The sequence below is a fragment of the Neodiprion lecontei genome, chromosome 2 (genome assembly GCF_021901455.1).
Source record: "Neodiprion lecontei isolate iyNeoLeco1 chromosome 2, iyNeoLeco1.1, whole genome shotgun sequence".
NCBI lineage: Eukaryota > Metazoa > Arthropoda > Insecta > Hymenoptera > Diprionidae > Neodiprion > Neodiprion lecontei.
Genome location: NC_060261.1, coordinates 2,917,506 through 2,943,950, shown reverse-complemented (window position 1 = coordinate 2,943,950; position 26,445 = coordinate 2,917,506). Strand labels below are relative to the sequence as shown.

At 42.5% G+C, this 26,445-nt stretch overlaps 1 protein-coding gene across 2 annotated transcripts in view; it reads left to right on the top strand.

Moving 5' to 3' along the window:
- Positions 1-23,145, top strand: part of LOC107220161 (discoidin domain-containing receptor 2) — a 36,775-nt gene extending 13,630 nt beyond the window's left edge. The window contains exons 3-17 of one of the 2 annotated variants that reach the window (XM_015658630.2): positions 8,384-8,486; positions 10,477-10,708; positions 11,774-11,921; positions 13,771-13,935; positions 14,210-14,343; positions 14,428-14,635; positions 14,985-15,083; positions 18,645-18,820; positions 19,004-19,184; positions 19,473-19,789; positions 20,415-20,552; positions 20,876-21,162; positions 21,743-21,977; positions 22,053-22,202; positions 22,292-23,145. In XM_015658630.2, the coding sequence (XP_015514116.2) occupies positions 8,384-8,486; positions 10,477-10,708; positions 11,774-11,921; positions 13,771-13,935; positions 14,210-14,343; positions 14,428-14,635; positions 14,985-15,083; positions 18,645-18,820; positions 19,004-19,184; positions 19,473-19,789; positions 20,415-20,552; positions 20,876-21,162; positions 21,743-21,977; positions 22,053-22,202; positions 22,292-22,438 (2,720 nt within the window). In that variant the 3' untranslated portion in view covers positions 22,439-23,145. The remainder of the gene's footprint in view (positions 1-8,383; positions 8,487-10,476; positions 10,709-11,773; positions 11,922-13,770; positions 13,936-14,209; positions 14,344-14,427; positions 14,636-14,984; positions 15,084-18,644; positions 18,821-19,003; positions 19,185-19,472; positions 19,790-20,414; positions 20,553-20,875; positions 21,163-21,742; positions 21,978-22,052; positions 22,203-22,291) is intronic. The other variant, XM_046731470.1, reaches the window with a different exon arrangement.
- Positions 23,146-26,445: the final 3,300 nt, after the last annotated feature.

Sequence of the window (26,445 nt, the reverse complement as noted above, 5' to 3'; positions counted from 1 at the left end):
GCTCGGCTTGCAATGCGTTTCGCTGCGCTTGCCTGACTCAAATTATACCGCTGCTGCTGCTGCTCATAAAGACTACGAACGTAAATTATTCTCACCGTAGAGGATGTGGATCGATTCGTTATCACACTCGCAAAATTAACTATACAGGATACAAAAAAGAATTTTTTCAAATGAGAAACAAATTTATTCTAAAGTTTAACACCACTTTATTTTAGGAGCATGGAAATAGGGATAGGATTACTTTTCGAAGAGTTTGTTTAAAACTTGCTCATTTATGAAATAAAAATTTCAAATCGATCCAAGCAACGGTGTATGCCAAATAATCTGTCCTCCCATTTTGAAAAAATTAATTTCGATAAAAATTCGTTTAAAGTTATACGCTCCGAGACACTGTGTGGAAAAAAATCGAGAATTGAACAACGAGATTTATTGTTTTCATGCCCCTAAAACGTTGTTTAAGTTGACAAAAAAAAAAAAAAATCCTGAGTTGGCGTTACTCCTTGATGTATGAAAAAAACACTTTATCGGAAAAAGGCACGATTCCACACGTTTTCCTGCTGTGAAAATGACCGGACAGGATCGTTGAAAATTTTTAATATGTTAAACTCGCGAAGTATAATATCCTCGTCGATTCAATTACCGGATACCAAATGTTTGAACGACCGTACTTCAACACCCGGTGCAACAACTTCGTAACTTTCGTAGCTGCGGTCGATCGAAAAAATATATAGAGAATATAAATTCTCAGCGTGTGCAACGTCGCTCGATTTTTTAAACGCGAGTTACGACGAGGCTGGAATTTTTCAACTTTCACCAAGCATCCCCGCAATTCCGATCTCATCCGTCGAGCGAATCGATATCGGATATTTGATCGCTACTCCGATCTTCCTCAAATTCAAGAGGAGAATTTAAAATGGCTGTTCGAGTGGAATTTTTTTCAAACCAACTCGTCGAGCGATTAAAGAAACAACCATATGCACCAAAGGAAAAAAAATCCAAACAGTTGTAATATTTTTTATTTTTATTTTTTTTTGAAATTTTTTGATGCAGGTACTTACGGAGTCTCTTAATTCTCCTCTTCAATTATTTGTATCCCCGTTAGCAAAAAAGTACCGACGTTAATTCCCAAGCTATATTTTAATGTCCATCGAGATATTGTGACCGATGAGAATGGATTTTCCGTGTTAAAAACGCACGTGGGTACCTCATTGGCCGACCATTCATGCGTCGCGTTTCGTCCCCCGAGATTGAGTGACTGAGTGAACGAGGATTAATTTTTTAACCCCGTGTTAAGCCCGTCAAACTTCACCCCTCGTAGTAGGTCCGACAGAATTTTCGCCGACCCCGTTGTTTCGCCAAACTTGTGTTAAATACACAAACGTTCATTGCGAACCTCTCGTTCGGATCGTGTGTGTGTGTGATTTCAACAAATAACTCGATGCCGATGACTTTTGATAGAATTTTACATAACATAATAGATAAAAAGAAAATTTACTCGATTTATTACCGGTCATAACGTATTGCAGAAAATTCTTTCCTCGATAAGAGACAAAAATTTATTTCATTGAAATAAATTTCCTACCGATCAGATAAAAGATAATTTTCTCCCTTAGCTGCAACGAGTGAATTGTTATTTAATCCGTAGGTTCGTATTGAAATAATCATCAATGAACATTTATTACCCATTGAACAATCCTCAAGCATCGAGGGCGTGAGGTGTCTGATAAATCTCGTATCATGTGATAAAACAATGACAACTAGTAAGCGAGCGTACGAGCACAAAAACCATTTACACTAGGCATTCGACCCCGAGCGAGGTTTAGCGAGCAAGGGTTTTAAAGCTAGTAGTAGATTATGTAACAAGGGAATAAAGTCGTAGATTAGCAAATGCGGGAAAAAAGTGTTACATACTTTTCTTCCCCCCTCAGGTCAGGGAAAAAAGTTAAGAGGGAATAACATGCTACTTTCGTCCCTCTTTTCAGTTCAAAAAAGTAAAGATTACGGTTAAGTCGGGAATAAAACCTTTTTTTGTCTTCAACAAACGAAAAAGAATCTTTCTTTTCTGAGCCTACGGATATTCGACGAAATTGTTTCAACCGTTGTGCAACCACTTTGCTCTTATCAATACAAGAAGATAGAGAGAAAAAGAGAGAATGTGAGAGGGGGGGGGGGGGGGGGGAGAGTGACGGGGAGGGGAGGGGAGGGAATGCAGATATATATATAGGCACTGAGATCGCATCGATTCGCCGAGGCGAACGTGAATTCAATTGTACCTTTCATCGTATTTCTTCCCGTCGCTCTCTCCGTCTTTTCCCCCATATGCATTTCCTATACACTCCCCCATACACATGAATATACATATATGTATACTCGCAGCACACAAAACTACCCCTTTCTCTCTCTCTCTCTCTCACACTCTCTGTGTGTTCAGGGTATGGCGTGTCGGTTTTATCTCCTCATTCCCGTTCCGCAATTCAGTATCCCTGCTGGCTCATGCCGGGAATAGTACCATGCGGTGCCTGTCTTCATCCCCCCCCCCCCAGTGAATTGAGGAATCGCCATCGCCACGCCTATATGTTCATTTTGAACCTCCGAATCCTAACAATAAAAACTTTTCACCAAATTCTTGATTCGTCTCAGCTTGTGTGATTGTTCGAATTTACTTGTCAGATTCATTTTCATATGAAGGAATGTTTTTTTGTTGTTGTTTTTTTTTTTTTTTTTTTCTTATGTATTTTCCGTACACAAAGTACGCGTTTCTATGACGATCAAGTGAGTCTGCGATTGCGCATGCGCGGAGTACGGAAATGACCACTTTTAAATCCTAGAAGTGAAAAGTGGTATTTTCTGCACTCCGCGCATGCGCAGTCGCGAAGAAATCTTACGTTACGCGACCCTAACCTCAATTTCGTACTTCGTGAAAGACGCGTGACATACTCTTGTTATACAAAGAATCGTGCGCAACAAGGATGCAACGGTCTTTTCGCCACGCGTATTTACAATATTCGTCTTCGGCTGACGTACGACTGATATCGAAAACTTAACCTCGGTTCGTAAATACCGAGTTTGCCTCCTTGTTACACAATACACTATTCTTGAGATTTTTTTTTTTCTACGGTTCGTCGACTTTTTCCAAACCTCAGATTCGTCCTCGACAGATTTCATTCGTGCCGCGTGTAATCGAAAGCAAATTCACGTTTCGATAACGAGCCGAGCGTGGAAGGGCGAGGCGAGAGGATGGGGAGGTGAGGTTTCGCGAAACGTCTTACGAACGAACGAACGGAAAATGGAAGTGGGCGATGAGCTTTAAATCCCCCAGAGAGAAAATCGTCTCGAGGATGCTCGGCCAGATTACCGCTCAATTATCCGGGCGAGAAGCTTTTGTTCAGGAAGACAAACCGCCGCCGCCACTCGAGAAGGACGTACCTCGATCTCCACCGTGACCCAGAAGTAGTTCCTTAACCCACACCTACGCCTTCATCCTCCTCCTTTTCATCCCCCTTATGTATACCTTTCCACTCTCCACTTTCCACCTCTCCCACCTGCATTATCCACCGTCAAAGTTCGACGAGTGCGCTTGCCGTTTTTTTTTTTTTTATTTTTTTTCACCCTTACCTCACTACCTCTAGAATCGTCACCTCGATTCAATTAATCCGGATAAAAATACGCGGTCCAGCTGATCCGAAACCAGACTGCACAGTTCGCGATCAGTTGTAAGTGCTGCTGCATCGATGAACGACGATGCAGCCGAGTTCGGTTCGGTTCACGGGATTTAATACCCTCGGCCACCTGACGGAATCTCACCGGTTTCAACGGGGGAATTTTACCACCCCGTCAACGGTATAGCTCTCCTATTTAAAGCTCTCCGCCGTTTTCCACCCCCGAAATAAATCCGGGAATTACGAATTATCACATTCTTTGAAAGTTACAGATTCGAATTGGCGTATATTAAATACGTCCTGTAGTAATTTTTCTAAAAAAAAATCAAACGAAGACGGAAAAACAGTTTTTCCACCATACTTTTCATCGCCGTTGAAAAGTGAAGAGTCAAAAATCTGAAAATGATACAACTCGACAGCCGAATGTGAGAAAAGTTTTGAAGAAAAAAAATTGGAAGAACAAAAGATTTATAAATTCGTTTTTAAATAAATATATATATAAACTTGGAAAAACGTGATCGTTTATTTAGAAAATGTAACGAGAAGGAAAAAGTTTACGGGCCGAAAAATATCAATTCGAAGCTTTTACGTTAATTCTTATGTCAAAAATGCGATCCAATAATAACAATTTTTTTTATATCCTTTGAAGTTGTGAAATCTTGGTCTTCTATTATGTGTAAAAAATATCTCCACATTTAACAAGATTTATCTGAATATTATAAGATTTTAGAAAACCGGGTGTTTTTTTGAAACTTTTTAAATGAAACTTCAAATACGCCGGGTAAAAAAATCCTGAAGAAAAATTGCAATTGCATTTTTCGTCCTGTACCTACTTTCGTGCGTAAAATGACAAACCCAATCTGAGAAATCTGTCACGGAATGCCCCATACATACGTACTCATAAACTCGTTGTGTGCGAAATGCGCTCTTTCCTTTTACTTTCGAAGTATAACCAACCCCGACGATCGCTGCATGCACAAGCGAATGCTAAGCCCGATGCGTTTCAAGCCATTGAAATCGCTTTGCGAGTACTTCACTACTAGCTGGCGGTGCATTTACATGTCGAGTATAAAGTACGATATTCCGCAAAGCGTCGCGCATGGCACGTACGGTACTTTGTCGTGTGAAGAGCTTTAAACAGGGTTCGAAAGTGAAAACGGGAGAGAAAAAAAAAAAGAGAAGTTGGGTCAAAATTGAAAGAATTATTGTACGCGCGTCGCGGTCGATGTAGAAAAAGCTTTTACATCGGGAAAAAAGCTTTTCGTCTCCGAAACTTTCCGCAGAAGGGTTTCAATTAGAGGGGAACGAGGTCGAAAATGAATGGCTTTGTTATTTTATTTATTTTTTTTTCTTTTTCTTTTTTTTTTTCTCTTCTTCTGTTTTTAAAACACTCTTCCTCGCTCACTTGCCGCGCTATTCGCAGTCTCGAAGGTACAACCCCACTCTATATTACGATTGGTTCGTGAATATACGTCATATATCATCATGCTGAACACGTACGTGTACGTACAGATATGTGTATATACTGCATATATCTAGGTACGCGTATAGGTACGAATATCATGTTTAATATACGACCGTGCTGGAATTTATGTTGAAAAGTTATGCAATTCCCCGGCGCAAGCTCACCTCTTCTCTCTCTCTCTCTCTCTCTCTCTCTCTCTCTCACTCACGCTTTTACTCGCTCTTTCTCAGCAAACAGAAACGTCGAGCGGACAAAATTGCACAAGATTGTAGAAAAATATCCGTATTATTACATAATTGTTGGTTTAGAATTATTTCGCCGCGATGAAAATTGCGGAAATTTTAATCGGGGGAAAAAAAAAATGAAACATTATTGCTTCGTGATTCCGTGAAAGTAGGTTTTTAGAATGATGTAAAAAAAGATGTGGACAAAAAATTATAGAACAATAATTTGAAGCTCCGGGCTTTTATGCAGTGAAATCCGATTCCTCCGATTTCCGCAATTTCTCCCTCGGCAGAAATGCCAACATTTTACAGGCGCACACTTTGTTACAGGTGTACGTAAACCGTGCACGCAATAAGTTGCGCATTATACGGATATGATGTACGGGGAATTTTTATTGCACGAATTCGCGACTACATTTCACCCGTTCAGCCTGTCATAGAGAACCGGTTAATCTTCGCACGTATATTTCTTTACTCGCAATTTATGCTCCGGGCAAGCGTTGTTCCCGATGTTTACTCGAGTATATAAACCCTGGCATTATACGCTCGTACGCCAACAGGGATCGAGGAACAAACGAACGAATAAACGAAACGGTTTTAACCGATCGGGGTTTAAACCGCGTTGAATGATTCGCGGGGGTTGAAAATCCGCGAATTAGTCGTTTCAAGCATGAATTGCTGGGCATTGTGCGATTTTGCGAAACGTTTTTTCCCCCCACGCATGCGCAGATTGGAAAAGGGGGGCGAATCGCACGCCGCTGGCAAGACGAATTGTTCTACGTGGAATGCCTGCTTTCGCGAACTGCGAAAAAACTACGTCGAATCGCGGCAAGCTGCGAGGAAGTTAGCCGGAGAGAGAGAGAGAGAGAGATGTTCGAACGGACGGGGTTGAAATTTGAGTCGGAATTTGATAAGATCCGGAAACTCCGAGTTCCGAATTTTTTCGTCGCGAAAGTTGAAGAAGAGACATCAAAGTTTCGAACGATCCGAAACCCGACGTTCGAAGTTCCAAAAGTGCAAAAATTAAAAAATTAGTAATTTTAAAACATCGAAATTTCGAACACCGAGAGAAATTTTTAGAATCAAACGCTTTCGGAAAGTTTCAAATTCGGAATTTCAACCCCGCCCCTGCTGGGAGGCTTTTACAGGATGCCTGATATCTCTGAAGCGTGCAACAAATTTCGTCGTCGAGAAGAAAGACTCGGCTGCATGCAAATCGTTGCAGCAGCGATTCTTTCCGCCACTCGAAACGTATTCATGGGATTGCCTGACACACCTGTCTTCGACGAGATCGTTGCTCGCCTTCCGTTTCCCTGATCCCTCGGGAATATCGAAGTTACCCCGAATTCCTCTGAATCTACGAATCCTTATCTTTCGGGAATTCTCTTATTTCCGACAGCGCTTGGATAAAATTTCAATTATCGTCCGATACAAGCAACAATATATAAAAATCAGGTGAAATTCGTTTCGTTACAATTCAATTACCGTCACAAATATTGTTCCAGTTAAAAGTAAACGTTGTACAAAATTTTATATCACAATTGTCAAGGCCAGTTATTTAATCCAACCTCCGTCTACTCGATGATCAAATTTTTTTCAATCGTCAATTTAACGCCAATTCAGCAACGTGAAATAATCGCGATAGTTGCAGAGAAACTAAAAAACTAAACAATAATTAAAAACTTCTCTCATTGTTGTAATTTTTCCTATTATTTGATTGTCAAAAATCCGCATTTCGGTTAGAATTCAAATTTTCATCGTCGTCGATACCTTCCAATTCTCCTGTTCAATTCCACATACTCTACACAAGTGTTCGAATATTCCGCGGCAAAGTTAACAGCGTAAAAAGTGCCTGTGCTTTATTTTTTCTTTTCGAGTCTCCGGTGTAAAGCTCGTTAATATCGCGTTCACATCGAGTATCATTAGCGCGGTTAGTTTCCACCGTTACGAGCATGGAAACCCGGATATTTCAGGAACGGGTAACCGTGCCTAGATACCTCGGCGCAACTATCAGGGGTTGAAAATCTGTTCCAGGTCCGAATGCGTTTCCAATAAGTCCCTCCGAGAGTCAAGGAGGACAAACACAAGTAAGTTCCGAGTTTCACTCCAGTTAGACCAGTCAACCGAATACATCCGAAACGTGTTTCCCGAAATAACGCGATCGCGGAATGGCATCAAGACCCGGGAAAAAGTTACCTACAATAACATCAACGTGCGATTTTTCTTTTCTCCCGTTGTGCGTGACGCTTGATTTTCACCTCGTTTTCTTATCCCGCCCGACGTCGTGATAAAAAAAAATAACGACAGCATCGATTCGGTCGGAAAAAATAACACCGACCTCCTTGTTTTCATTATTACACTATGCCCCGATAACGAGGGAAGAAGAGAAGCCCCGAACCTCGATCTTAGGCGTCCGTTTTAAACTAACGAGGGTTAAGAAATGGGTTCATAAAAATTTCACCCCCACCATGATGTGCCCGTGCAGACCGCTGTCTATACAACCAACAGGAAGACGTATGCTCGGACCCGCGAAAGCCACCCCCCACCCCTTTGGAAGCCCGACTTAATATTAATGACTCAATACCACCGCACATATATATGTATATATACATATGTATATATATATTTACGCATCATGCAGCCTACCGCGAGTCCCGAGCCATTTATTACGGTTGACTCGCCCCGGGCGACGGCTGAACTTTACTTTCCTCCTCCCTTTCCTTCTACGCCCCCCTCTTTCAACTTATTTATTTTCTCTTACTTCCCCCCGACCGAATTCGGAGACGAGACACACGGGCAATGGGATGGAAACTCGTGGAACAGTCTCGTAAGAAGTTCTAGACGGACCCCCGAGGATCAGGGACATTTTTCACGTCCCGCACGGGGAATTTGGATCGATGAAATTTGCGAATTTTATGGGCGGACGGAAATGTCCGGTCCGTAAGTATCGCAGAGTTGTTGATGAAACGATTGATCGCGGTTTGTCTTTTTCTTTTCTCGCGTTTTTTTTTTACACATTTTTCGAAATGTTTCAGGATCTTGTAATTCACCCCTGGGGATGGAGTCGGGGACCATTCCAGATTCCGCCGTCAACGCTTCCTCCTCGTACGTAACGAACGTCGGACCTCGATATGCTCGGTAAGTTGGCTCGGTCTGTTAGGTTAGTGTACCAGTTTTTTTGAAAAATCGTGGCCAAAATTGACATTTTTTTTTTTTTTTTTGCATCCGTTTTATCCTTAGTTCTGAAATTACCAGAAAAATTAATTTTCTAGGGTTCAATCCTCTAGCGATTGGTTTTAGTCGTCGAGAAATTTACAATTTGCGTACCGTTATTTTGTAATTTTTGAAAACGAATGGGTCAATAATTGGGTCCAAACGTGTCGGCAACTGGTACGCTTAACTTACACAGAGAATTTCTAACGACTGCACGGTCCGCCGAATCTGAGTAACAGATATGAAAATATGAAAAACGATGAAAAAAAAATGGTAAAGAAAATAATAAAAAAATAGAAAAAAACGAAGTCCCAATCCGAATCTTGCGTGAAAATGTTTCGTTTCGTTTTTTTTTTTTTTTGTTCTTGTTTCATAAAAATCAAATTGGGTACTTTTCAGATGGGTTTAAAAAATTGGGCAAAGACGAGTGATTGAAAAAAATGTCAAATTTTTTTCGATGCTTTTCAAGGGTCTTACTAACGTAAGAAAAATCCTTGGTGAAATTAAAAAACGTCGTGTTCAACCGTTCAACAGAGTTGACATGGAATGCCCCATGTATAAAGGACCAAATAAATAGTTATAGAATAACGTGCATTATTGTGCTATATATATATACATATATATATATATATATATATCGTGTTTTTTCATACCTCCAGTCCACTCCACTCGATCAAATTTCGCCCAAAGCTTTTCGACCCGCGACCATTCTTTCCATTCCTGTTTCATTCGTCCCGAAGTCGTTATTCATTTTTCTCTTTCTCTATCTCCGTCCCTTATTTTTATTTTTTTATTTTTTTTCTCTCTTCCTTGCTTTCGTTATTCTTTGTCCCTTCGTCCCCTTTATATTATGTTGTATACGTGTTTCTCTCTCTCTCTCTCTCTCTCTCTCTCTAATACGAAACCGTATTAAATCGCATTCATTTGTCCCTGTATATTACAGCCGTCACTTTCTCATCCATTTTCAATTTTTCCGCGTGTGGCGGATTGAATTTTATTTTCGTTACTTCACGGTATAATTATTCCCGTTATTTTATCGGGCTTAAATTATTGCGTATCACGTATGTGTAACAAGTTTACGTAACGAGAATGAGATGAGAGGGGAAGAACGATTCACGTGTCAAATCATATAAAGTTTCGAAAGAATTCACAGCGTGCAATTTATAACTTTAAGATTTACTTTCTGAATTCGATCAAATATATAAGGAATCGGATGATTACGAAAGCACGAATCATCAGGTATACTAGATCAGATATCCTGTAATCAACTACACTGAGAAAAATTTCATTTGTTACAGTAACTAGAAAATTTCGGTAAAACAGCAAATCGTTAAAAAAACTGTTTGAATTTTTTGGTAATTGCAACGCAAAATCCGTTTGGTCGGTTTGCTCTACTTTTTTTAGTTAAACAAGGCTTTGACGTCAATTTATTATTGCACGAGCAATAAATTTTCGCAACAGTTGCAAGAAAATATAGCAAAATCGATCGTAATTATAAAGAATAGTAACGGATACTAGACTTTCCGATAACAGCTGGAAAACTAATTTTCATTTTCTACCTAGAACTATACCAATTTTGATTTATTATATGTATCTAAAGATTCGGAAGTTCGTAATCGAATTTACAAGATAAACCATATAATAAATGACACGCTGAATTTTAAAAAAATATTCTATGACTCAACGCGCGAACATTTTTAGTCGGATTACCCAACATGGAATAACATCGTATTCGTCACGAAGCAAGAGGAACGAAAAAACGAAGTTATAAAAATAACAATCTTCAGACCTAACCCCCGAGCTTTTTGATCGTTCGAAAAAAACGAAACAATAATAAGATAACGAAGCTTTATGACCTCCGTTTGGTCTTCTCGCGGTTCGATTTCCTCCAAATAATTGCCGATTATGATTTCAGATTGCGAAAAGAGACAGCGGGGGGTGCCTGGTGCCCGAAAAGGCCGATCGAGGCGGATGTCCGGGAGTGGTTGCAGGTCGATTTCGTCGGCTCTCACGTCGTGACGGCGATCGAAACGCAGGGTCGTTACGACCACGGCAGAGGCCAGGAATACGTCGAGGAGTACACCCTCGAGTACTGGAGACCCGGGTTCGCCGAATGGCGGGAGTACCGGAAGTGGGACGGCCAAAAGGTTCGCCTCATTTTTATTTTCATCCAAAGCACGCGTTTCTCATTAATTCGCTCCGATATTCTTACGGTTTAGAAAAATTCATCCTCGATCTGTGCTGCTCGACTATCGAAAGCCACATTTCAAGCAATTTATTCGGCACGATTAGAGTGTTTTTTCATTGGATCCTAAAATCAGTGATATTCCAGGTTCCACTCAATTTTTCGGTGTAGTTGTGTAAATTTTTCACTACAGTTTTGCCAAAATTGAATTCCGAGAATTCACTTTTGTATGACAAAAATATCACTGATAAACTATTTTTTTTTTTTATATAAATACAAAATATTTCCTCATTATACAATTTCAGTAAATTTCGGGTGCGATTTCAGTTACAAGTATTCGGTAGAATTTCAGTCGGTAAAGAGATCTTTTCGATTTCAGTGTTGCTCTAGTGGTAAGGTCGAAAAATTTTAATTCGTTGATCTGTCTGCGTGACTTTGGTATTTTTTGGCCATTGCAGTGAAAACAGGGTGTTAAAAAAAAAACACACAAAAAATTCTCAACTACACCGTGAAATCTAAGTGCAACTGCGGTTCAATTTCAGGGATACTTTGGCCGGTAGACAGTTGTATTTTTTAGCGTAACAAAGTCGAAGGCACACCGTGATTAGATCAATTTACATTTGCATCCCGTGGCATCGTTTGCCTCCCCCAACAAAGCCGCGGAAGAATCGACCGGCGAGTGTATTTTAATACTACAGGCGTTATTTATTGACTAATCTGCACGGAGGGCAATGAAGAGGCGAGCTTCTTTCAACGCGAAAGCTTCGCCTTTGCTCGAACGATTATCCTCAATATCCTGTATTAAGTCCAGGGGGAGAGTTTGCAGGTTCGGAAATATACAACGCCGGTGATATTATGCATTATAAAGTCTAGCTTTGAACCTGTTCATTATATTAAAAACCGTCCTGAGGACTCGAGCGCCTCCTCGATCTATATCGAACACCCGCAACGCCGTTATGTCCTTTTTTTTTCATTGCATTTAGACAGTATATTCTCCCGGCTCTCACTCTTCCTCTATTTTCCCCAGATATTGACAGGGAACACCGACACGGCCACCGTCGTTTCTCAGGAACTTCACCCGCCTATAATTGCCACAAAAATACGCCTGTTACCGCATTCGGTTCACAGGCGAACCGTTTGCCTTCGCATCGAGCTGAAGGGCTGCCCGGAAACCAGTAAGTCAGACGAACCCTTTTTACCACCCTTTATACCGACCTTCGCATTAATTATCGCTTGCAAATTTACATATTTCACTCTCCGAATTCCCTGCGACGATTCGCAGTGTTTGAAGTTACGTAGATAACGAACATTGAATCGCAGGAAAGTAAAAATCCACTCGGTTATAAAATTTGTTTATTTTAACAGAAGTTTAAGAAAAAAAAAGACCCCTTTTTCTTCGTTGAGATGACATTGTATCCGAAACGTTGGACGATGCAAAGTTCTCTATTCGCAGAATCGTAGGTTTTGTTAACGATGCCTCCAAATCGGGTAGTTAAATTTCTTCATCCTGGCGATAGTCACGCCGTCCCGGAAGTTGAAAGTGAAAAACGCGGTATGCGCTCGATTATATCGAAGTTATCGGAAAAACGTGACATGCCAGTCGGTTTCTGTGAACAGATAATGCGTCTGGTGTAATTCGAGAGCCAATTAAGAGGAGGGGGGATTTTAGAATCAGCGGGGATTCGTCGTAACCGCGTCTTAAGGCGGCGCCGAGGCAGACCGACATTTGCATAAACAATTTTTCGTCGGTCTATACGAGCGCCGGTCGGCACGATAGCTGGTCCCGGTTCTGGAGCGTTCCAGGTTCCACCGGCATAAGAAATAATCAGAGAGCGCGTGAGAACGAGAGTGGCAGATTTATGGCGGTCGTGCACGACACCCGGTTGGCTGAAATACGTTGAAGTCATCGCAAATGGCTCTTGAGGCTCCGACAGCGGCGCCCCGATTAATAAATCAAAAACCGATCGCGTTTACCCAATTTTAACAAGTACGAACAAGTTCCGACTCCTTACTGTGACCGTAATAAGGTCGTCCACCTTTTCCACCTCCTCTTCAATACCGAATGCCGCCTCGTAACACAGCATGCAGCGTCGTCGCGTGCCTTCGCAGATGAATTAATGCCCAGGCCGGTATTATAACGCCGGATTCCAAACACGACACGACACTTCGTCGTCCGGTGGCTTGTTCCTTATCGAATGAATTATTGAGGTGGTCGGTTAGCCGAAAAGCTGTGCTTTTTATTAATTTCATTATGAGATGATCGCGTGGTGAATATTCATCGAAAAATCTCTCAACTCTTTGATGGATACATTTTTTCTTGCGGTCCTCAGAGTTGCTGATTTCGAAAATAGGGTCAGATCTGAGAAATTTTTAGAATTAAAAATGGTGGATCAAATACGAGTGATTAGGATCGATTCTTATATTTTTGGCCACCGTATTGGATCCGCCATCTTGAATTTTGAAATTCCGCCGCCGGATTCGTTTTCACCGATCCCGGAAACCCCCGGGCAACAAATTTCAACCGAGTTGGATCAATTTTTATATTTTGAGTCTACTATAATGGATCCGCTGTTTGGAAATTTGAAATTCTGACGTCAGATCCGTTTTTAACGACCCCAAAAACCCAAGATTATCGAGTTCCACTTTTCTAGTCCCCACAAACTTTCCACAATTACATTTAATCTGTGAAAACAGGCGGTTTCAACACTTTATAGCCCTTACTGTATTCGCGGAATCATCACAACCCCTCTTAAAACATCAACATTGACATCTTATAAGTCCAATTATGTAAAAAGAAAATGAGAAATAAAAGATACTGGACTTATAAACAAAGACTTCAAGTCGCTTCAAGATTTGCTCAAGAATCTGATAGAAGACTCCTTCAATTTGGGGCTATACTCTATCTACGTATCGTTGTACAGTGACAAACTTGAGGACGGGTTCTTCTGCATTTGGGGTAAAAGAAACAACGTTGACAACCAAAATAGCGGTCCATTGCCGAAATTCGTAGGTGTTAACTTTCAGGCGGAGTTGTCAGCTACACCGTCCCCCAATCTCCGGTAACAGAACTTGAGGACACCTATTACGACGGGATAAAGCGACAGGGGAATCTCCTCGACGGTATCGGGCGGCTAATGGACGGAGAGGTTGGAGCCGACGACTACAGGATTGACACCGGCTACGGAAAAGGTACAATAAAATTGAAGGTTGGAAGGGAAAGTTAGGTAGTGGAGACTGTTTTTTCCCTCCTCCACCTTCGTCTCATTGTCAGCTCTGCCAAGTAGCTGAAAACTTCACCCTTGCATTGTGCGCACCGCTGAAACGGGCTGTTATAAGTATACGCGAAAAGACGGTTGGAATGTTTTACACTGGGGATCTGGGTCCGTGGATAGTATGCACCATACATCCACACCTCGACATTTGCGCGGATGCTAAATTCTACCGGGTAATGATTCATCTTCAGGTACGGGATGGGTTGCCTGGATGAGCGATTCCTTCACCGAGAACTTCCTCGAGCTCGTCTTTCAGTTTGACGATATCAGGATCTTTCACGCCGTCCACTTATACGCCAACAACTACTTCTCACGCGACGTCCAGGTACGTTGATCATCGTCTACCCTCTTCTCCAAATCACGACGCGACATTCTACTGTAGGAATATGTATCGACGAAATTATGGCAGGTCTTCGCCAAGGCGGATGTCTGGTTCAGCATTGGTGGTCAAGCCTACCAGGGTCGACCCATTTCCTACTCCTACATGCCCGACACCGTGCTCGAAAACGCCAGGAACGTAACGATCGGTCTCCACGGTAAAACCGGCCGATTCGTCAAGCTCCAGCTGCACTTCGCAAACCGATGGATCATGATTAGCGAGGTCGTCTTCGAGGCCTGTAAGTTTACCACTTGGTCCTCATCGTCGGATGCAATTAGCTGCACAGCATCCAAGGTACACATCTCTCATCGCGATTGCGTTACGGAGTTGAACGGCAGCTCTACATATAGATAGATAGATAGATAGATAATGTTTAAAACGCCCATGGCATTGTTGGACAAGAATTAGAAACACAAGTAAAGCGGTAAGAAAAAAATTAACAAGAGGTGAAACGAATAGTCGGGTACATGGATGATAGAAGTTCACTTGCGTGCAGTGATTACGTCTGTCGATGTTGACGCGAAAGTGAAAAAAAAAACTATAAACACAAATTTGACTATAACGGTGACGCGTTCTTCTCTGAGCAGCCAGTCTGCCCGATAACGCAACGGACGAGGTGACCAACTTCGAAGTTGGGGTGAACGAGGCGCCAGTGAGTCCGGAATTGGATCTGACTTTGCAGACGAGTAAGTACAATTCAAAAAGCCCAATGGACTGAGGGATGTTTTTAGTGGGTAGCGGGTGCAGTTGGTATGCTCAAAGCGAGGTATTTTTGCCGGGTTCCTATTCAGCGGAGGCTTTCGGGATTAGGATCTGATTTGGCTTGATTGGAGCTGATTAGAACGGCGTGCGGAGGCATTCCCCAAATTACGTAAAGCCAAAACACAAACGCCGAGGCATTCTGCATCCCCGTCCGACCCTTTCGCCCTCCCCCGCAGCAATATTACCAACCTTATTCCATATGTACCTACCCAATTGCGCATGTCAGTGGAAAGCAGCATCACTGGATCAATTATTTTGAGCGACCTTATTCTTCGGAACGAGGCGTGATCGATACGCGCTTCGGTTCATCTACAGCTGTAAGCGGAATCACAGCATCCAGGAGCCATAAATCTGCCGCTCGTAATTGCCGGTAGGTTGTGCGTATAGATTCCGATACCGGCATCTTACCGACGTTTTACCCGCTTTATAGCTCAGACGCAAACCCTACCCAACTTCCCGTTCCTCTGTTTCAAGATAAAAAAGAAAGTTGTAATTACCGCGCAAATGAAAAGTTGAGAAGAGTTTGTGTCTGAGCTATAAAGCGGGTGAAACGTCGGTAAAACACCGGTATCGGAATCTGTACGCAGAACCCTCATTGCATACCAACTATTGCCTCCTGCATGGTGCGCATGGAATTATACGTCTGTTGACTTTACTTGATGAAAATCGTCACGGCGCGAAGGTGTAATCAGGCGTGCGGATACAAGCGTGCGTTATTCGCGATTCAAAAGAGGGATGAGGGTGGGGGTGGAAAACGAGAGAGCCAGCTAGCAGGCTCGAGTAACTTCATTAGGAAAATGAGGCCTCTATTCTTTACCCCGCGTAGATGCGATTAGCAAAAGTAGCGTCGCGCAGGGACGGGGGTGCGGTTTATAATTCACGCGGCAACTTCCACCAGCTAACGTAAACAATTAGTCGGATTAGGGAAAGGGGCTCGTGTAAGGCGGCAGAGTCGCGCCTTCGGCTTCGCGGTCCGCACGCGGATAACCCGCAGGGTTGATACGAGGGGATGAAACGGGGAACCGAGTTGCAGCCAGCCGGAATATCCGGAGCTACGTGTTTCTGATATGCATATATCTCGTTCTCCACTTAAACGTGTGTGAGTATGTGTATTATACCTTGTATAATGCATACGTAACGCGAATTAAGCGACGTGCCAGACGAGCTACGCGCTGTTCCGTTTCAGTGTCGAGATACGCACAGGGTGTCCCTTCTCCAAAACTACTCTCCTTTAGTCGATATTCATTCTCGAATTTAGGACCGGGAACCGTCCTAGATTCCAGTTTTTCAAAAAAAATACAAATACATGGAATTCTTTTTGGGAAAATAATTCTTCTCTTTCCAAAATATCCCTACACCATGTAGCAAAGATGATTATGGGACAGAATTTTGTTTCATGATACACTTGAACTTTCGTTCGTAATGTATTTATTACAATATAACAAGAAACAGAACTTCATACAATTATATACAATAGATGGCGTTTGTTACACCCAAAGCGGTACATAGCTCCAGATGAGAAGAACATAGAATAACAACTGCCTATATCATCGACCCAGTCTATTTCTTGAGTCTATCTTTATAGTTAGCCTCTTTCTCATTGGTTTATTATACCTCCAAGACACCATTTATACTCTTACGAAACCGGGACGCCCTGTCGATGATTGTTTGTACGCAAATGTATCTGCCGTATGCCCAAAATACCGTGTGTGTGTGCGTGTGTCTATTACATATATATACGTGGTGAAAATTCGCGAGGGGACAAGTGCACACCATGGTGATGCTGCTACTGGTGGTGCCGGTGGTGGAGGCTTGTTATAGCAGATTGTGCTACGGCACTGAATACATACGTGAGGAAATGCATATTTCAACCGAAAGATATACGCGCGTGTATGTGTATGTTTTATACATGTATATTACATATATAAATATACATACGTATGTACGTACATACCTACGCAATGCATATGTATGAATGAATTCTTCTACGCGATCGAATACGGGCGCCATGTATCAAAACCTTCACTGCACCGACACAATCTATATTCTGTAAATACATGTATACTGCATAAGCTTTACACTTTGAAGGAAAATGCATATTTTCTACAATACACGAGGGAGGGACGCGGTCCTGATGAAACATGGCCCAGATTTTTCCTCGCTCTTCGCGCTCCTCGGGCACGAATTTAGGTAGATATAGAGCTGCGTGTAATCATATTCTTTTCGTCTGGCTTCATTTCGCTTTCGGTTATTAATTGAAACTGGTTTTTCAGTGCTTCTTAAAATTATATCGTACCATTTTATATGGATTATAATAGTAATAAAATTCCTCCGTCAATTTCAAATGATATTCTTACAATGCTAGAGAGAAATACGATATCGCATAAGCAACGAAAGGGGGTTTGAAATATCTTCATTGAAATAGACTTCCTCGTTCCTAATTTTTTGTTTTCAGACTCTCTTCCTTTATGCTTTTTCTTCTGTTTTTCAAACGTCTTTGGAAAATTTATTGAAAAAGTTATACGGTAGCCAGCTTATACCGAACTTATACCCACGCGCTTATACCTATAAGTTAGTCGTGGAACCTATTTCTACGTATAATATCCGACAGGAACTGCAGGAACAACTTTATCAATAAATTTCGCTACAGATGAAATAAAAAAAAAAAAGAAGAATGATTCACCTTTATATAAGGGAAGAAAAACGAAAAGAAAGACGTTCTTTGAGCGAGGAAAAAAATTTCAAAATGCCAATATATGTATACACAAGTTCTTTGCCCTTTTCGAAAATGTTCGTAGCGCCATCGTTGTTCCGTCGTTTCGTTTCGCGACCGTCGCGTCGAGGCATGGGTAATAATTCGTTGATTTTTTCCCCTCCTCCATTCACGGAAGACGCGAGCGGCTTATAGAATAGGAAATTTCTCAAGTGCCAGGAAAGCCGGGATACTGTAGAGGTATGTAACAGCCTCCGAGCAAGAACAATGTAGGGTAAACGGGCCTGAAACACTTCTCAGAGAAATGGTCTAGACTTCCGTTATACAAGGTAGTGCGGTTGGACGGTTTAATAATGTAACTGATACACTGTACCTACACTCGTGCATAGAATATACACGTACATACATACGTATACATATTACATATAGATACCATAACGCGGTATCCACGACGGCAAGGAATTGACGTTAAGTATGACTCTATTGTTGCCAACAATGGACCAAGTTTAGGCGCCGCGACTTCCTACTCCTGGCGTTTTACCAACGGGAAAGGGTGCCGGTATAGGTAGATGGTTACACGGAGAGAACTAAGAGTAATATAACGTTGCATATTAATACACCTACCAAGCGAATTTAATCACGTGTAATAATATTGAGATTGATTATGCCCAGAGGTTCCGAGCCTTTGTCTAAGAATATTGTTGCCCTGTTCTATTTTATCTTTCCCCTTTTACACGTGTGTAACGTATATCTTGAAACATCTGGAAATCAGTTACAGCCAGAGAAAAGGGCCAGGAATACGTCGAGGTTTTAATCGGCGTCCTTACAGCCATAACTCTTCTTCTTCTTCTGGTATTCGTTATCATCTTACTGCTCAGCCGGCGACAGAAGCTACAAAACTCACCGACCGTTCTGAAAAATCCCTTCGGATTCGCTATCAACATGAAGGTGATTAATACTTAGTACACGGTTTCTTTATCTACAGATATCAATTTCCATCAGACATGTACATTGATCGTCTGTTGGAGAATCGAACAAAATAGGGCGGGAAAACTGTGAGGAGATTCGAACCCTCTGTCACTGGATTTATGGTGTCGTTTTCCTTTCTCTACGTTTTACACCTGTTTGAAGGGTCTGCTGCTGAACCTAACACCAAGTGGAATGCTTCGCGACAACGGGCACGCCGGTTCCCCTGGCGCCGCCGAAGATTTAAGCATGCACGAGTCCCTGACAATGGAACAATTTCACTCGCCCCTCGTCGCCGCTCATTCGCTCTCCTTCGAGCCGACCTACGTGACGGTGGTTAAGACTGGTAAGAGCTTGCAAGAAAAGAAACACTTGTCGGCAGTTTTATTTTCCTTTTATTTTTACTGCTTTGCTTCTTTTTTCGTTTTTTTTGCGATGAAATAAGAACCCGAGATGGGCTGAGAGGACGTTTTTGTTCCTCAAAACACGATACTGACAATGAATTAACGCGCCTGAATTCAGACCACCTGAATTGCGTCACTGCGAAGCGGGCTGCACGCCGTAAGGCGCGCCGGAGAAAAATTTTGATGCAAAACTTGCAAGAAAACTAGAACATTTTTTATTCTGTTAACAGTGTCTCTGGACGCAGTGAAGGATTTCGAAGACATCGAGGACGAGGATATCGGAGGTTCCTCCGAGGCGTACGAGAGTAAGCCACGAGGTGGAGTAAAGACGGATTTGGTAGTTAAGGGTTCGTCGGGGTCCAGCAGCTACGCCTCGCCCACTTCGCATCAGGTTAAATCCGGCTCGAGACATTCGCAGAATTACAGAACGCTGCAGTCCGGTTCGAGGGGGACAAACCCTCCTGTGGTATCGTCAGCGTCTCCCCAGAGGGACCTTGACCTCTGGCATTCTAAACGGTGGCATACCGCGCCCAAGGAGAAACACAAGGTTCGTGTAAGACCGCCACTAATTATGACTGCGCGCTGTACGCGCGATAAGACAGCCGCAGGGGCGGAGGAATGGGGCGCCTTGCTTCGCCCCCCTCCCCCCTCTCCGCCCCCCCCAACTCAAGATCTTGAATTCCGTCTCGTTGCGGTTCGTTAATGAATCGGATGGCGCTGTGCGAGGTGCAGACAGCCATAAATCCCCTAAAGTCTGCTCACGTCTGCTCGGCTGGAACGAACCTACAGCACACGGTCTCGGGTCCTCACGGTAGAGTATTAAAATAATGGAAGTTGACGGCGCGTTAATTAGCCGACACCTCTGCGCTGCTTCCACGACGGCGTTAAAACCACCCGCCTTCGCCGTATCATACGCGTATCATATACCTGTACCTCATGTTTATGACGGTTGGAAATTGAGTGGCAAGTTTGCTAACTGCTTAGTGGATATGCGGTTCTTGTTTGCCCGACAGTTAACCGCGCTTTCCGACCTTCCAGTTCACCTTGTAATCCTTTCGGTATTCGTGCAACTGGTGCACTTGTGCCAATTCAGTTCTACCTTGTGTAGAAACTTGCGGAATTTACACTGTAAGAAAGTTTTAAAGCTACCTTTTTGTTTGACTACACGTCAGATACCGGCACCCGTCGTCTGCTGGAACATCGCACCGAGCATGAGCAGGCCATACAAATGCAAAGAAACAGAACCGACGGAAATACCAAGACAGTGTCTCCGCGTTGCTGAGAAACTCGGTTCGGGTCATATCGGCGAGGTGAGTTTACACCGAGGGTAATGACTGTCGTAACTAGTCGATATACAGCCCTCCCTCCACTCGTACGAGGCGAATTCAATAATCTCAACAATCTTGCTAGCCTCCCTTAACGACGTCCAATTACCCACTTAATCTCAACGCCCCAATTCTACCCTGATGATGCATACTTCCTGATTAGTTTTCCCCCTCCCCCTCCCGCCACCCCGGAGGAATAATTATTCTCCTAATAATATAATCGATCGTCAATTTTACGATCGAGTTCTTTTCTCTCGCCCTGACTTTCTGCACGACACCGTTCCTCACCCGCCTTCAAACCCATGCAGGTCATCATCTGCGAGACGGTTGGACTCGGCGCCGTTCTTCACGGCGTCGGTAAGCTGGTTGTTGCCCGGGTGCCACCGATCGGCGGTGACGAGGCCCTCAGGGAGGTCAAGTTTCTCTCAAACCTCGTCGATCCGAACCTGGCCCGCGTTTTTGGCGTCTGTGCCGGTGACCCCGCACTCTGGACCATCATGGAATACACGGAACTTGGAGACCTCGCTCATTATCTGCAGTACAGCGTTCCTCTGACCGGTGCAACGAGGACTAGTTGCAGTCTGAAGGCCCTCAGGTACGTGGAATCATCACCGATCGGGAATCAGTGACGATTTGTGATAGAAAATCGCCTGGTACTTATTATTTCCGTCGAATCCTACCTCTCAGCGCCGGCGGATAGGCAACCGAAGCTACGCTAATGACAGGGAGGTAAACCTCAATGCAACTTCGATTGCCTAAAATACGGACCTCAAACGTAACTGCGATTGCCTAACCGCCAACATTGAGCAGCGAGATTCGCCGATAACTCTGATTTTCGTAACACCGATCATCGACTTGCTCTACACGGCCGTGTAAATAGCGTCGCGGATAAGGCACCTCAGTCAGTCAGAAGGAGTCAGTGACGATTTGTGCTAGAAAAACGTCTGGAACTTATTTACGTCGAATCTCGCCGTTCAGCGCCGGCGGATAGGCAACCGAAGTTACACTTATGACAGGGAGACAGACCTCGAATGTAACTTTGGTTGCCGGTCTGCCGGTACCAAGGAGCAAATACGGACCTCAAACGTAACTGCGGTTGCCTAACTGCCGGCGTTGAACAGCGAAATTAACCGATATCTTTGATTTTCGCGACTCTGATCACCAATTTTCCACAGTCAAGGCTGCCTGCTCTACATGGGCGCGCAAATAGCGTCCGGGATGAGGTACCTCGAGTCAAGGAATCTCGTGCACAAGGATTTGGCAGCTCGTAATTGTCTCCTGGGACGTTCTTACGCCGTAAAAGTAACCGACATCGCGATGTGCAGCGATCTGTACAAGAAGGACTATTGCGACATCGGCGGAAGGCCTCCGGCGCCAATCAGATGGCTGCCATGGGAGAGCGTGCTCTTGGTGAGTGTCGACCTCGTAATTCGTTAATCCGTCTTTCGTATTTCCGTCATCTTGACTCCTCGTGTCTTTTTACAGGACAGATACACCTGCGCCAGCAGCGTTTGGTCCTTCGCCGTCACACTTTGGGAGGTAATGAGCTTGGCTCGGGAAAAACCCTTTCAGCATCTCAGCAACGAGCAGGTCATCCAGAACGCCGAGCTAATGTATTACGGGGGAGAGCTGCAGGTGAGGGTTATCCTACTTCTTATTCTATAAGTCGTTTGTTTTTTTCTAAACATATTACTTCATTCGTAAACTTTTATTTTGCACTACAGGTGTTTCTGCCGAAGCCAACTATGTGCCCGGAAAATGTTTACAAGCTGATGTGCTCCTGCTGGAAACGCGAAGAAACTGTACGGCCGAGTTTCAAGGAGATCTGCGGGTTCCTGGTCACCGTTAATGGCGACTACATGCCAGCGTAGAATGTAAATCGTCGTGCTTGACTGTGATAACTGACGAAGAGCGCTAGGAAATCGATCTCCTGTATGCGTCAACGTTTCGTTTAATGTATCGCGCTGTTTCCTGAGATGATATTAGTAGGGCAGTCAGCCTCTCTCGGCCGAAATTCTTAATGATACATCATCCTAGCGCGTATAAATGATGAATAATTAATTGTCAGCTTGTGACAATCCTTAGATATATAAAAAGCATATAATTATGTATATTCGATTATGTACGATATGTTTACGACACAACGTTGTGGTTGTTAAGATTTGCGCTGACGAAAAAAATAATTTACATACTTGGATGTAGCTGCTGAAAATTGTTCGCGATAAAACAACAATAGCCGGAGAAATCTGATAAACGGTGGCGGTGAGAAGGTTTGGAGAAAATAATAATCTAACGAACGAAAAATTACCGTGCAAATTTAATTTTTCGAACGATAAGCTTTTCACTGATTTCCCGATGATAAGTATTCCGTTTGTAGACCGAATGCGTGAGTGATGTTAACGATTAATTAATTACACGATGTACAGATCCTTAACTCTATAGTAATTAAAGTATAAATCGCGATATAAAATTGTAGGTATATTATATGAATAATTTGATCGTATTATATTGTATAATGTATAATAGAAAATTCTATAGAATCTAAAAGCTGACTAATCTACGAAATTGTATATTATAGCGTATACTTTAAATTATATATAATGCGTCTAAATGAGTAATACCGTTTTAATTTACAAAACTAACAAACAATTTCTATAGTTAAAATTAAGGGAAAGTTTCGCTACCGGTAGTATTAGACTCGGGATTGCATTTTTCGCGCTCGCTTCTCATAATTTATTCTATTAAGAGTCGCAGCGGTAGAAAATTTAAAATTAAAAGGGTTCTGATTATTCGTATAACGACGGTTCTACGCTAATAACTCGGGTCTCTCAAAATTGTGCCGCATTATTCAAATCCGCAATGTTTGTTTTTCGCTCTCCTACGAATTCCCACGAATGCGTCTAACGAAGGACTGGAATTCGTGCCAGTAGTTTTTCCAAATGTACCTAATCCATCAAAGAAGTGACTTTCATTGAATTAAATTCGACTGGAATCGGTGAAATCGATTCCAATCATTTCTAACGACGGAGTAAAATTCGGTTCCCACCAATTTCCGTTCAATGGAAAGATAATTGATGGGAGCGTGAAAAAAGGTTACAGGAAAATAATCGCAGAACCGAAAATGATATCGTTAATGTCGCCGTTTTGCGAGGAAATCAGGAGGCAGTTTACCTGCACCGGTGTCCAAATAATTCAAACAGGGAAACTTGAATTTTTTTCTGTCGTATAATGCCAGGCTATGTCACGACGCAATTCGTCTCTCAGACAAATTGGCCGTCCAATCGGTAATATTCCAACCCTGTACAGGTGAACCAGGAAATGTTTGCGACATATAAGTAAGTGCTGGTCAACGGAATGGATACGTTTGTCCGAGGGGTGGAAGCCTGAAGGCTGGGTGGACGGTCAGCCGGGTCACGAGCTTTTATCCACACTCGTTTGTGTCCCCGTGTCCATTAGCCGAAATGAAATTGGGCAAATTGTCCCATTAGACAAAGCGAAACGTGAGTCGTTACTCGGACTTGGACATTCGTTTTTACCGGGACTCACGAACACCGGAAGCCGGCTGACGACGCGACGTCCCATTTATGCATCGCAATTTATGCATGTTTATACACGACGCGAGTCGCGTTTGATGGATGGAATAACGAAAGTATGTATGATTATTCCTAACTACGAAATCGATGGTGTTTCACCTGAAATTATTATCGATGCTTCGAATTATTAAGGGAAATAGTCGTACAAGTACAGAATTCAGCACTTCAAAAGAACGACATTCACGATTTAATCGAATGTTTTTCAGACGATTTGTGAAAACCTGGTCAGCGAGGAAAATAAGCCCAGAAGCATTAAATTAGGAAGAAAAATACTTGAGTTTAATCATTCGCAATGTTTCAATTGTAATACAAATATATTCTCAAATTTTAGCTTCGAGTAATTCATACTCGATGATTGCTGAATATAGAGTTTCCATACAGCTGGGAAAAGTAGCGAAAAACATCTACAGATTGGGCGTTATTGGTAAGCGAAGACTCGAATGGAACGAAATTAGTAGAAATTGCAAAGATGTAACGTTAATCAAAATACCGTATATAACTGTAATAGAGTAAATGAACAACCCTTTTTCGTTCCCACTTCTGTGACGAACTTCATACCTGAAGAATTTGCCAAGTCACCGGTCCTGAGTTTACAGAAACATCCTTTCAGTCCAGTCAAATATTATCATCGATTTTCCTAAAGATTTCTTCTCTTTTCCCGTAACTTTTCATCAAGACGTTGGGTCTCATGAATCCATCAAAAGCGCGCGCATCAACTTTCGCAATTTCGTGGAACCAGATTTCTTTTAGTTCTATTAGTTAGTATGAGAAAAAAATCTGCCCAAAAAACTAGGACAGGGGCTTGAAGTTTGGAGCAGACTTTACAATTAGTGATGTTGAAAAAACGTTTTAGCCAGAAAATATACCAGACGAGTCTCGACCCTAATTGACCGTGTTCATGACGCGGTGTAAATAATGGTAAATTTTTCACAGCATTCAAAATACAGCGTATTAAGCACACGCATATCTGTCGACAAAAACTTACGACTTCCTTTCGGCCTGCGATGCACGTTATGTATATCGTATACGTACTTACCTACGTACCTATAATACGAAGATATGGCTCGAGGCGTTTCGATTGCAACTCGTCCTCCTCGGAGATAGCAAAACCGGCCTGGCGATTTCAACCAGCTCGGGGCTGCTCGGCCCTTCTCTTCGTCGGTTGAAGTCCGATAAGAGCCGTAGTACATGGCATTGGAATGAATAAAAAACCGTCCAGCTACTCCTTGGAAACTGAATGTTAGTATAACCCATGCCACTTTGCTTTGGTGGCGTTGCTGCTTGTTTTAAATAACACGCGCTGCGAGAATAAACCAAAGCGGTGTGTATACGTTAGATATCGTTGTATACCTGTGCACGTCACACGCCATGCCGATTCCTTATCGCAAAAGTCATTTCAATGTCCGTTGAATGTTTTACGAGTGTATCGCTGAAAAACTTGATGGAAGATAATTTGAATTCTAAGTGTATGGAAAGTATTCTAATTACTTTACAGGCTGCTTGTATTTTTACACATGAAAAGAAACGCCTTCGGTGTTATTGGGTGTAATGTAATGTTGAATGTCGAGAATTTGATGCGATAAAAGATGAGGAGAATTAGAAGCCTCGAAGGAAATATTCTTAATTATTTATGTCTCATTGACCTCGACGGAAAATCGTGATACAGCCGTTGGTTTTATTTCAGTGCTGCTATTAGATGCACGACGACTGCTGTAAGGATTTTCACGGACTAGTTTTACGATGAGAGACTTGACATTTCTGTACAATATAACCACGTGTATAAAGTACGTTAAGGTCAAGCAATGAGGCGAGAATCTGAAGATGACGCGATGTCAAGACTGCGGTCATGTGATCATTTTTCATTTCTTAGTGCGTAAAATGGGTAGACGAAAATACCGAGCCCGCGATTTTTATTTTTCATTACATGGACCTCGAGTTTTTCAATTTAGGGACGTTTTTCTTTAACGCTTTTTCCTGAAAGTACTTTTGCCCACTAGTCGAGAATTTTATAATCTCAATTCTACAGGAAACACCGCGCGATTAATATACGCAATTAAGATTAACAGCTTAATACATTATCCTCGTCTTTCAATTCTGAACCAGTAAAGTCTACGTTACTTTACTTCTAAGTTGGTAAGAAAAAAACCAAATAACTTTTGGAAGGATAATGTCGAATTCGGGTTTAAACGGGTAATAATTTATTGCTAAGCACTGCCTTGAACCTAATCAGTACTTAACCGCAAACGGTTACAAAAGCCTTGCACTAGTTGAAAGAAAAATTTGCT